A 13,467-nucleotide genomic window follows, 5' to 3' on the forward strand; every position below is an offset into this window, starting at 1 on the left:
AGAGGCTGATACAATAGGGTCTTTCGAGAGACTGTTAGATAGGTATATGGAGCTGAATAAAATAGAGGGCTATGGGTAAGCCTAGTAATTTCTAGGGTAGGGACATGTTCGGCAGAGCTTTTTGGGCCAAGAGGCCTGAATTGTGCTGTAATTGTTCTATGTTCTATGTTCTAAGATCATGAGAGGCATAGACAAGGTGAAGGCACAGTCTTTTTCCCAGGGAGGGGGTGCTAAAAACGAGCGGGCATAAGTTTAAAATTGGAGGCGAGAGATTTAAAAGGGACATCAGGGCAGCTTCTTCACACATAGGGTGGTGTGTATTTGAAATGAACTGCCAGAAATAGTGGTTGAGGTGGGCACATTAGCAACATTTAAAAGCCATTGAGGTAAGTACATGAATAGGAGAGGTTTAGAGGTCTATGGGCCAAATGTGGGCAGATGGTACTAGTTAGGGATATATACATACATAAATACAGAAATATTACAAAATTGTAGTTGGTTAAAAACAATAGCAAAGAAGGAGATTACTCTTAAGGAAATAAACAATTTTGTCCATGTAGCCATGTTTATATGATATAGCCTGAGTGACCACATCTGGGAAGAGGGTGTTCCAGGGCACTTCTGAGATACCATCTGCAAGAAATTACTATGCGTCCAGCACATCATTTTTCACAACACCTACAGCTACAACGTGATCCCACCACCAATCACATCTTCCCTTCCCCACCCCTTTCTGCTCTCCACAAGGATCACTCTCTGTGTGACTCCCTGGTCTGCTCATCCCTCCCCACCGATCCTTCTTCCTCCCCAGGCACCTGCACCAACTCCCTCATCACCATCCAGGACCCTAAACAGTCTTCCCAGGTGAGGAAGACATGCATATGCAAATCCTCAGGTCTCGTTTTTTGCATCCAGTGCTCCCATTGTGGCCTTCTCTACATCGGTGAGACTGGATGCAAACTGGGCAACCACTTCGCCGAGCACCTGTGCTCTATCTGCCGTGGCTGTCTGGAGCTCCTGGTTTCAGGCCATTTTAATTCCCCTCCCCATTCCCACACCGTCCTCTGCCTCCTCCACTGTTACGGTGACGCTAAATGATGCTAGAGGAACAGCAGCTCATATTCCACCTGGGTTGACTGCAACCTGACGGCATGAACATTGAATTCTCCAAGTTCAGGTAACCTGTTCCTCCTCTGTCCCTTTTTCTCTTTCCTCCTGATCTACCCGGATCTTCCTACCCTCATCCCAGCACCTATCACCCTGTTGCTTTCCTCTCCCCCACCAAATCCATCTGCCCCATCACCCACACGCTCCCCCCTGGTTTCCCTCCCCATCTCCCTCACTTGATTCCATGCTCCACCTCCCCTCCTATCAGATTCCATCATCTTCAGCCCTTTGTCATCTCCACCTATCACCTCCCAGCTTCTGGTTTTATTCCCACTCTCCCCTCCTCCATCTGCCTATCATCCCTCCTCAACTGGATCCACCTATCACCTGCCAGCTCTTGCTCCGCCCCTTCTCTCACCTCTTTATACTGACTATCTCCCCTCTATCTTTCAGTCCAGATGAAGGGTCTTGACACGAAGCATTGACTGTCCATTTACACTCTGGTATTTATTTTTGTATAGTCCAGAATGTTTCACTGGAGTGATATCCCAGTGCAGCCCAGGATCTCCCACTTCGGTGTTTATTCTTGTCTATTCCAAAATCTTGCACCAGAGGAATATCCCAGTACAGCCCAAAATCTTGCACTACAGTGCAAGTAACAATTTTGCTCAATTAGGTTTATCCCAATACAAGCTGTGGTTGTACACATTTAGAGTTACCATGGGCTGGGATCTCTGAAAGTGAAGATTACCTCAATAAGTAACTGGACCTCTCATGTTGAGGGCTACACCAACAGGTCAGGATGTTCTTTTTCTGGGTCCCTCAGTTCCAAGTTAAAAAGGGCCACAACATCTATCTCCCCATTTGCTGTTGCTGCCACTCTGACTCTGCGCATCTGTCAAAGGTGTGGAGTTTCACCTTCTCCTCCATCTAAACTCACCTTTTGCATTCTTTAATTTATTCATGTTCATAGTCACTCCTGCTTGACAAAGGTTTGTTACAGACCAGTCTATATCAACAGTTTATTCGGACTGTGCCTGGATACGTGGCTCTCAGTGACCCCTGGCTCACACATCTCTTCCTCTTTCTTGTAATTTTACCTTAAACTTGGAAAACAATTATTGTTGTGAAAAAAAATCCAGTTCTCAACGAATGCCTTGAAGGCTTTCGTTAATATTTCTTCACAATAGTATTCTCACTTTTTGGGATCACCAGTACAAGTGGTTTGGTTCCATAAAGATTGCACTAGAACATAGAACATTGTAGGGCAATGCTGACACTGATATTTAGCCCAAAAATGAATTGAAAGTTAACAAAAGAAAATGGAAATGGGTAAATCAGAAGGAAGTAGGCTCAAGAAAGTTACAAAACAACCAAGTTTGCTCAGAGGTAAATGTAAAAGGACATTGTTCCCTGAGTTTATGGTTTTGTCCACGTTCGGATTGTAATTCAATCTGCTCCCTGTCAATTAGCTTCCCACAGGCACTGTGAAATCTGTTTATTAGTTCATTACCTTATTACACATAATAATAGGAAATTTCATCAACTTTGTCATAGGCTCCTTCCTAAACATGGGTTCTGACATGAGAACTCATCAGTTTCCATTATTACATCACAGCCCCCATTTAGAAAGTGGGGCAAATAACAACTTTTTCTCTCTACCATGAACTGTGCAGGGATAGGCATGGTAGTGTAGTGGTTAGTGTAATGCTTCACAGCACCAGTTACCCGGGTTCAATTCCCGCTGCTGTCTGTAAGGAGTTTGTACATTCTCCGTGTCTGCGTGGGTTTCCTCCGAGTGCTCTGGCTTCCTCCCACATTCCAAAGAGATACGGGTTAGGAAGTTGTGGGCATGCTATGTTGGCGCCGGAAGCGTGGTGACACTTGCAGGCTGCCCCCAGAACACTCTATGCAAAAGATGCATTTCACTGTGTTTCGATGTACATGTGACTAATAAAGATATTTTATCTTAATTTTATATACAGTAAATGCCCTGTAGCAGCACAAAAGAGTACTATAAGCAAAATTCATCATACATTAGAACTTCCACAAAAGTACTCTTCTTCCCATTCTCAAAGAATGGTGCCAGTAGCTGATAATAATTTGATCACAACTTCAAATATCCTCCTGAGAACCAATTCCATCTTTAAAAGCAAGGCATTGTGGACAATGAATCTGCCATTTCATCTAAAACATATATGTTCCATATGAAAGAACAGTTTAAGAATATGTAGGTTAAGAACAAGTTCAGAAAGTGCAAGTATCAGAATAAGGTTTACACTATCATTAGTGTAAATTATTATTTTTATTATAATTATTGTATAAAAATTATTATAAAAAACATTATTAACATAACCATTCCAATGAATGGTTAAAACCAAGTCATGTAGCTTGCAATCCTCCACATCTTTCCTAATGCTCAATAAGTCGATAATGCTTGATGCAGTTAGAAGTTTTCTTGTTCTAATAAGGAAACTACTTGCCAAGTGGTTTGGAAAAGAGTGCACAAAAGCTGAAGGGAAAATTACATTTTAAACTGATGCATCAGTTTACCATTTTACCTAAACATGCTGAAAGTAATATAGAATTCATAATCCTAAATAATTCCTGAACTGGAAACAAATATTATCACAACCCCCAACAGGTTAACTGCCTTATTTCCATACAAAATAGCCAAGGGAAAAAAAACGCTTAAGTGATTCCATGTTGTAATTTGTAAAAGAAAATCATACCTTTAGATGTAAAAGTACCCCAGATGCAAGCGTGCAGACTTTGTGTGACTATTCTCAAAAGAGCTACTACATGGACTTCAATACGGGCAGTAAAAGTATATAATTTAAAATAAACCTTTAAGTTTTGCATCGCCTTCAAAATAAGTTTTCCCATTTGTTTTTGATGTTGTTGGAAGCTTTGAAAAATTAAGTAATACACATCAGAAACAGCCAGAAGCGGAAAAGTTGCTTCTTCAAGCCATCTGGAGAACATATTCTTAGAGACTACAGCAAAAAGATTATAACTGTCATTTAATCTTCAGCCTCAGGATGTGGATCATGTCTTCCATAGAAATGAAAGGCTTTATTTATTGCTGACCTATCAATTCCTAGTGTTCATACAGACAGGAACCTTCAAAAAAGTACTAGGGGTCTGTTGTGTTGATATTGATGAGCAATTGTCTCAAGATGTTATAAACTATTAAATGTGGTAGTGCGATGGAGAAAGAGGAGGCAGGGAGAATCAATGGAAGGGAAAGCAAAGCCTTCAGACAAAAAAAATACAGTGGCAATTTAGAAGAGTATATGTGTGCAATTTCATGAAGTAGTTTTCTTTCTTCTTTGAAAAGCTTTATAACTAAGACCAGCTTCTAAAGTAAGGCTACTCAGTGTGCAAGTCTATAGTTGAACAAGTACATGAAAAATTTCCTGCTCAACATTATTATTTGAATATGGCATCTATTTTGAAATTTTATTTCAAAGCCTCCAGTTTACCACAAAAACTTCAGTTCAGGGCTTGCAGGCAATTAATACACACACTTAGTTATGAAGGGAAATTTACAGGTTACTTGACTCATTTCTATGTGAAATAAAAGTGTAAAAGATATAGGGGTGCAGATGAAGTTGCAATTCTCCAAGTAATAATAAACAAGGATTTTATTTAGACCACATTCAAAGTTTAAAATGAAAGTGAGTTTTACATCAGGCACCCACATAAATAAAATCATCTATCTGTTTCAGGGCAGTAAATTAACCCCAAGGCTCAGATGACTTAAACCATTTGAGCTTTGTTTTTTCTGGTTCCTGAAGTTATTAGATGTCTTGGATTAGATTACTGATTTACAGTCTGCCAGAATCGATCCCTGCAAATAATCCCATCCATTCCCCCTAAGAAAATCCCATTGTACAGCAAAAGTGAAAAGTGTTTTATTTAGTAGGAAGGAGAAGCATAATCTAGAGAAGTAAAGCTCAGCACAAGCTGCAGTACTGTTCATGGAAATTGGCAGGAAATATTAACCTTGCACATATACAGTAATCCAAGTTTGCTCATTATTGTTTCAAATTCAACAAGAAACCAAAAGGATTCAACCTTGCAATAAATTGGCCAGATTGCAGGGCACCTAAGAGCACCTGGTGTTCGTTAGATGTCTTCATGCACATTTGTTTTTAAAAGTGTATTGCAAATTACTGAGAGTACAAATTGATAAAGCAAACTGTAACTCCTGAATGAACCAGGCAGACAAATTGGTTGGAGGAACAAGCAAGGAGTGTTAAAATTAGCAAATTGTGTGGATTCAATGTCAAATCAGTTATAGAAAGAGAGAAAAGAAAGTTGAATTGTCAAATAAAACAGGGGGACAAATGACCAAGTAAAAATCTACAATTTTTAATTAGACAATATCAGAGGTTAATTGGTAGCTCATAGAATCATACAGCACAGAAATAGGCCCTTTTGGGCCATCTCATCCACCTTGTGTTGCCTTCATACACCAATCCCATTTGCCTGCATCAGCCCTGGATCCCTCTATGCTTTTGCTATCTAAGTACCTCTCTAAATGCCTCTTTAACATTGTTATTGTATCCACCATCACCTTCTTTGGCAGCTTGTTACAGAAAATCACTACCCTCTGTCTGAAAAACTTACCCCTCAGATCTCTTTTAAATTTCTGCATTCACACCTTAAACCTGTGCATACCAGTTCTAGACTTCCCTGTCCTGGGAAATGGTTCTATCTATCCTACTAATGCCCTGCAAAATTTCATAAATCTCTATAAGGTCATCCCTCAGCCTTCTACATTCCAGTGAGAATAAACCCAGCTGATCCAATCTCTTATAACTACAGCCCTTCGTTCCAGGCAACATCATGATGAGTCTCTCCTGCACTCTCTCTATTGCTACCACATCCTTCCTGTAGTGTGGTGACCAGAACTGTAAACAATATGCCAAGTGTGCAACTTGGTGTGGCAAGTTTAATTTATATCTGCCACAAAAATACGCCAATTTTCTGTCATTAGTGAGCCAGGCGTCAAGATGTTGATCCCAAGTAACCTCTGGGTGTTTAAGTTGCCCTTGCTGAGTATTTACATACACATGACCACCTGTGTCAGCAGACTCGGCACAACAAAACCGAGCTCACATTTCTGCCCGTGTCAGTAGGCTGTGAGCTCACGTCCTACTCCCAAGATTTTTGAGCATAAAATTTAGGTTGACACAAATGCAATATTGAACTGTGGGAGGTGCTGTCTTTTTAGACAAGATGATAAACTTTTAAAATTATGGATCTTGTGGAACTGGGTGATGGCAGAGTCCTGTATTGTCTTATTTAACAAATTCATGACATACACTTATGGTTACCAGTACATACCAATCAGGAGCAGGAGTGGACCAGCAGGCTCCTTGAGCATGAACCACCATTTAATAAGATCATTATTAATCTCAATGCCACATTCCAGTCTACCTGGGGTAACTTTATATTCCTTGCTTATCAAGTGTCTATCTACCCCAGCCTTAAACATATTGATAGGCTCAACTTCCACCACCCTTTGGGGAAGAGAGTTCAAAAGACTCACAATCCACTGAGAAAAATACCTCATCTTAAATTGGCAACTTTTAATTTTTCAACAATGATCTCCAGTTCTAAATTATTCCACCAAAGGAAACATTCTTTTTACATCCTCCATGTCAAGGCCACACAGGACATTCAATCAATTCCACTCCCATTTTCAAAACTGTAGCAGATACAAGCTTGACCTTTGTAACCTTTCCACATAAGACAACCCACTCATTCCAGGTATTAACCTTGCAAAATTTATCTGAATTGATTCCGATGCATTCATATTTTTCCTTAAATAAGACCAATGCAGGAAGAGGACTCCAGATATGGCCTTACCTTTGCTCTATCTAAATGAAGCTACAGTATACCTCCTTACTTTTGTATTCAATTCACCCAGCATTAAACAACATTATTAGTTTTCCTAATTACTGGCTGTATCAGAAAAACAGCCTCTGCATCTCAGAGTTCTGCATAATTTCGATATACCAGTGAAGCTCACGGCAGTCAAATCCCATCAAATAGCTATAGAAAGCAAAAATCAAAAATATTTAATTGCTTGTAATTACAACTTGTCTTTCTTTTCGTGGCTTAGTTTCAAATATCACCCAAACACAATTGAGACTGAATATTCAAGGATTTCAGTGACATAATTGCTATATCACCAGGGCCAGCCAGAAGCAAGCAGCAAGGTTACTGAAACAGCCAGGAGCAGGTAGACTTTATTACTGTAGGCTGAGTAAAACATGCTCAGCACTTTTTAAACTGTCAATTTCTGGTGATAAAGTATTTATATCTCAGACATGTATGTTCTCCTTCAATAAATTACAAAAGCACAGATTTTAAATTACAGCAGATAAATCTCTCGGAAAGACACAGCAGCTTTGATCACAATGGCTCGGCACAACAGAAATTCAACTCAGTAAAATAATTGCTTCAATGAATTTACGCTGATCTGCATGTTGTTCCAAGTGAAAATTTGGAAAGGAAGAGCTGGTTCCTTGTGCAGATTAAAATTGGTAACAAATGCTGTGGTAATTGTATGCAAGTGATGACATAAGTGCATGCCAATTAACCAGGAAATAATTCCAGACCTTAAAACCAGATCCACAAGTCAGATACACAGGATGCCACCCTCTTCAATGGGTTTGAATATAGGCACCCTGCCCAGAATACAACAGATGCAGATTGACCATAGTCAAGTTTGATTCGTTATGTACAGTAGAAAAATTCATCCAGGTAAGGTACTGATTGGTCTATAATAATTGGGCATACTCTATTAGACTGCAAAGAAGAGGGTACGTAAAAAAAAAATCAGTTTCTACTTAAAATTGTCATGCAGTGAGCAATACGAGAATATGCACAGAACAGAGAAACCAGTTAAGAAGGGCACGCTTCCTCTCATAATTATTTTCTACCAATGCAGTTTGCTTGAAGAATTACTATTTCAATTAGAAACAATAGAAAGTGATTCAGAAGCCAAGTATTTTCAGAAAAAAAGAAACACCTTGATATACTTCAGGTTGTTTAAGTGTCTGTGCAAGAGTAGACTACCACACAGAAGCAATACAAATTCAACGTTGACTTCTAATTATCAAGAAACACAGGGAATGTTATAAAAGTGTGTGGACTTAATGCAAAAACGAACAAAAATATCTGTAATTTGGCTAAAAGTTAAACTTTTACTTCCATTAACTCTTTCAATTTTAAATTTCCAACTTTACTCCACTGCATTTTTCTTTAGAAAAAAGCAAGTCAGTGCCCCTTGGGTTCAGAAAATTAGACCTGCAATTTGAATGAATGGCTGTTGTCAAAGGAGGATTCAGAGTGGGCAGGACTGTTTCAATTCAGAGTAACACACATATTTTAGTTTAAAGAACCTTTAATTGTAAGGTCAGAGTACAGCGGAAGAAATCCAAAATTAACAAAAAAATCATACTAACATGTAAACCTTAAAGATACACTAGCCCTGCAATCAGTGTGCAATCATCAGGAGATTTAGTACAACAGAACTTATTTTATACCCCTCCCTAGCGAGGTTATATCTCTCAAAAGTTTTGTTCAGACTCCTTAAATAGATTAAATTTTATAACAGTTGGAGAATATTCAAACAATTAGAGTCACAGTTGTTCACAAGGTAAATTAAAAGCAGATTAAAATAAAACTTTGTGAAAAAGTGTGGTAAAAATAGGATATCATAGTACAAAAAATATTTTCAATCATCTTTTAATCCAAACATTGTTTTTCATGTGATGCAATCTGAACAATTAAGATACAATGGTTAACAGCAAAATTGTACTATATTTTAGAGAGGAATATGTCTCACCACAGAGATGGTAGACTACATCATCCAAATAGAAAAGTGCACCTGAACTTTCCCCACCCCTCCCATAAAATAAGATTCCCAGTTTATACCAGGCAATAAGTGAAATGGAGGAAGCTGTGTGGATTATTTAATGCATTAACCATCTTCTAGGTTTACATCTGAACATGGACATTCCTGGTGACAGCATACCAGTGACTAAACTACAAAAGAATATCAATATATTATAACCACACTTTACCCCCCCACCCAAAAAAAATGGAAGATTATACATAATTCCCAAAGTATTAAGGCCAAATGTTTTCTCATCTTTACACTTGATCTCGAAGCCTTGAAAGTCTTTGGGAAAGATCATCCTGTTTAAAAAAAATCAAAAACAAATCAGTAGTTAACTATATTAGAAGGTAATTTATTAAAATGTTTCAATCTATTTGAATAAAGTAGTTATAAGGTAGATGAGTGGGGTAGTAAGTTTGCAAACGTTACAAAGATTGGTGGTGTTGTGGACAGTGTAGAAGATTGCCAAAGGATACAGCAGGATATAGATCAGTTGCAGATATGGGCAGAGAAATGGCAGATGGAATGTAATCCAGCCAAGTGTGAGGTATTGCACTTTGGGAGACCAAATGTAAAAAGACAGTACACAGTTAATGCCAGGACCCTAACAGTGTTGATGTACAGAGGGATCTTGGGATCCAAGTCCATTGCTCCCTGAAAGTGGCTGCACAAGGGGGTGTTTGGGGGTGTTGTGGATATGGGGGTGTTGTGGATAGTTTGGAGGGCTGTCAGAGGTTACAGAGAGATATAGATAGGATGCAGAGTTGGGCTGAGAAGTGGCAGATGCAGTTCAACCCAGATAAGTGTGAAGTGGTTCATTTTGGTAGGTCAAATATGTTGGCGGAATATAGTCTTAATGGTAGGACTCTTGGCAGTGTGGAGGATCAGAGGGATCTTGGGGTCCGAGTCCATAGGACGCTCAAAGTGGCGGTGCAGGTTGACTCTGTGGTTAAGAAGGCATATGGTGTACTGTCCTTCATCAATCGGGGAATTGAATTTAGGAGCTGGGAGGTATTGTTGCAGCTATATAGGTCCCTGGTCAGACCCCACTTGGAGTACTGTGCTCAGTTCTGGTTGCCTGACTACAGAAAAGATGTGCAAGCCATAGAGAGGGTGCAGAGGGGATTTACAAGGATGCTGCCTGGGATGCGGAGCATGCCTTATGAAAGCAGGTTGAGGGAAGTCGGCCTTTTCTCCTTGGAGAGACGGAGGATGAGGGGGGACCTGATAGAGGTGTATAAGATGATGAGAGGTATTGATCGGGTAGATAGTCAGAGGCTTCTCCCCAGGGCTGAATTGGTGGCCACAAGAGGACATAGGTTTAAGGTGCTGGGGAGTAGATAGAGAGGAGATGTCAGGGGTAAGTTTTTTTACTCAGAGAGTGGTGAGTGCGTGGAATGGTCTGCCGGAAATGGTGGTGGAGGCTGATACGATAGGGTCTTTCAAGAGACTATTAGATCAGTATATGGAGCTGAGTAAAATAGAGGGCTATGGGTAAGCCTAGTAATTTCTAGGGTAGGGACATGTCCGGCACAGCTTTGTGGGCTGAAGGGCCTGAATTGTGCTGTAATTGTTCTATGTTCTAAGTTGATAGGATGGTAAAGGTTTATGACATGCTTGCCTTTATTAGTCAAGGCACTGAGTTCAAGAGTCAAAAGTTATGTTGCAGCTTCATAAAACTCTGGTTAGGCCATATCTGGAGTACTGCATTCAATTTTGGAAGGATATGGAAGATTTGGAGAGGGTGCAGAAGAGATTTACCAGGATGCGGCCTGGATTAGAATGTGTATACTTTAAGGAGAGGTTGGACAAACTTGTGTTATTTTCTCTGAGTGGCTGAGGGGAGACCTAATAGAGGTTTACAAGATCATGAGAGGCATAGACAACCAGTATCTTTCTATCAGCGTCCAAATGTCTAATACTAGAAGGTATGCATTTAAGGTGAGAGGGGTTAAGTTCAAGGGCAAGTTTTTTTTTACACAGAGAGCAGTGGGTGCCTGGAATGTGCTGCTAGAGATGGTAGTGGAGGCAAATGTGGTTAAGGCGTTTTAGAAGCTCTTAGACAGGCACATTAATTTGCAGAGAATACAGCGATATGGACATTATGTAGACAGAAGGAATTAGTTTAGTTAGGCATTTAATTACTAGTTTAATTTGTTTGATACAACATTGTGGGCCGAAAGGCCTGTTGCTATGCTGTACTATTCTATGTTCTATAACGTTATCGTGTAGTTCAGAGGCCTAACTATTAAGTCAGAGATCATAACTTTAAATTCCACCCACAGTCAACTAAGAATCTGAAATAGCTGGTTTCTAAAATCTCAGAAATGTTATCATGCTTTTGCAAAAATACAAACCAGGAAGGAAACATGCTGTCTTTACATGGTCTGGCCTACATGTGACTCCAGTTTCACACAAACCTCGTAGATTACTTACTGTCCTAATGAAGTGGCCTAACAAGTCTCATCAAAACCTGCTGTAACTTGGACCGCAGCAGCTTAAGAATGTAGCGTTTTTTAAGACATCTAGGGATGGGCAATAGATCCTTACAATTACTATTAAAAGCAGGTTTTCAGATTTACCCATGATCACCAGCATTCCACTGTACCAGTTTACTGTTACTGCAGAATCATTACTGCACAGGAAGCAATGCTTCAACTCAAAGTCTGTGAATCTGCAAATTATTTCCATCAAGCGACCTTCCAATGCCCTTTCGAAGGCACTGATTAACTTGGGTTTCCACCAAACCCTCTGGTAACAAGCTCCAAATCAGAAACATTCTCTGCTTAAGAATACATTGCCTTCCCACCACTGTATCACTAAATCACTGGCCCCTCTAGCTTATCTAAACTTCGCATAGTTCCATCAAATTTTCTTTCCCCCCTTCTTTGCCTCAAGAAGAATGCCCAGCTTCCAGTCTAACCTTACAACTTAAATAACAAACAATCTGATGAAGGAACTCAGCAGGTTGAGCAGCATCTGTGGGAGGCAAAGGAATTGTCTACATTTTGGGTCAAAACACTGCATCAGCTTATAGCTGAAATACTTTCTCCCTGAAATCATTCAGTAGATTTCGCTGCATTCTTTCAAGACCTTCCATAGGCACTGTCACCAGGATTGGAATATAAAAATATAAAAACCAATCCAAATGCTTCAATTCTCTGATTATGAAGCCTGGAATCCTCTTTTACTCGTGATTCTTTCTTTTCTTGTGGATGCACAGCTCATAGGATATATCCTAAGGTCCTTATGCTGATCATTTCCCAAAGGCAATCTGATCAATTACTGGGCTTGAATTTCAATAATGTTGATGTGAATAGCATTTAGCTTTCCGACTCTGACACACCACCTAGTAGCTTTCCAAAACAAAACCACACCCCACAGAAGAAACCAGTAAATATTGCACAGATTTTTACAAGCACAACATCAATGCAAAATAAACAGGATCATCACATCGAACAAATTATTACTCTCCATGTGACCAGTTGCTGAGGTACCGGAAACTGGTGATAGAGTTGGGAAAGCAGAAGGAAATGTGTCGAACGGTTTAAAATGAACCCCACTGAGAAGTAAATGATATTGCACAGAAGATGAGATGGAGCCACAGGGGTTAACAATCGAGGAGATCAGTGACCTATCAACCACCGGCAATCTTATCTGTACAATGGAAGGTGACTGCAGGACTCCATGTTACATATGGCACAGTTAATCACTGGTTCCCTGCTCGTCCACAGCATGCTGGGATTGACAAGATCAATTACTACCCAGTCTGCAGTATAGATCTGCCTCGAATACCTTTCAATTTGTACCATATTAACTAAATTCTGTATCCATGGAGACAAATAAAGAGAAACACTGAAAAGATTGATCCCAAATATTTCAAATTTTAGAATGAAAAAAGAATGAAAATACTGTACTGAAAAGTACGGCAGATAGGTCCCATTCCCACATTGTTTTAAAGTTCTTCCAATCAGGCAAGGAATCTACTTATGTGTTTTCATTAAATCTACAGCCTTAATAAAAGGTGAAGCACAAAGAGAAATAGGCACTATGCAGCAGAGCACAGGACAGGAGATTGGAGGAAATAGGCACAGGATCTCTCTTTATCCTGTACTACACTGACTGTAGTAGCAATGTTCCCCAAAGTGACAGCATCACAGAACATACGTCTTGAGCTTGATGCCATGGGACTGGTCATCTCAGCAATGTGCTGAATGGCAGTTCACGTTGAACTGATAAGATCCAGGGTGCTGAGATCTTCACTTGTGCATTATGAGGCTGAAGAGCAAGGACTCTTTGGAAAAAACACTTGGTGCTGCATGAACAATGCACCTTAACCACAGCAGTGTTTGCTTTCACCTACTCCAAAAAGTACTATTGTGGCGTTTGTCTCTACTTGTAAGATGTGTGCCTTACAGCGCCAGAACTGAAACAACTCT

General features: G+C 39.9%; 1 protein-coding gene across 1 annotated transcript in view; it reads right to left on the reverse strand.

Annotated features, from left to right (window-relative positions):
• Positions 1-8,521: 8,521 nt before the first annotated feature.
• chmp1b (charged multivesicular body protein 1B) overlaps positions 8,522-13,467 on the reverse strand; it is a 35,185-nt gene continuing 30,239 nt past the window's right edge. The window contains exon 8 of the mRNA XM_052021991.1: positions 8,522-9,327. Coding sequence (XP_051877951.1) covers positions 9,283-9,327 — 45 coding nt within the window. The 3' untranslated portion in view covers positions 8,522-9,282. The remainder of the gene's footprint in view (positions 9,328-13,467) is intronic.

The sequence above is a fragment of the Pristis pectinata genome, chromosome 8, assembly GCF_009764475.1.
Source record: "Pristis pectinata isolate sPriPec2 chromosome 8, sPriPec2.1.pri, whole genome shotgun sequence".
In the NCBI taxonomy this organism is placed as follows: Eukaryota; Metazoa; Chordata; class Chondrichthyes; order Rhinopristiformes; family Pristidae; genus Pristis; species Pristis pectinata.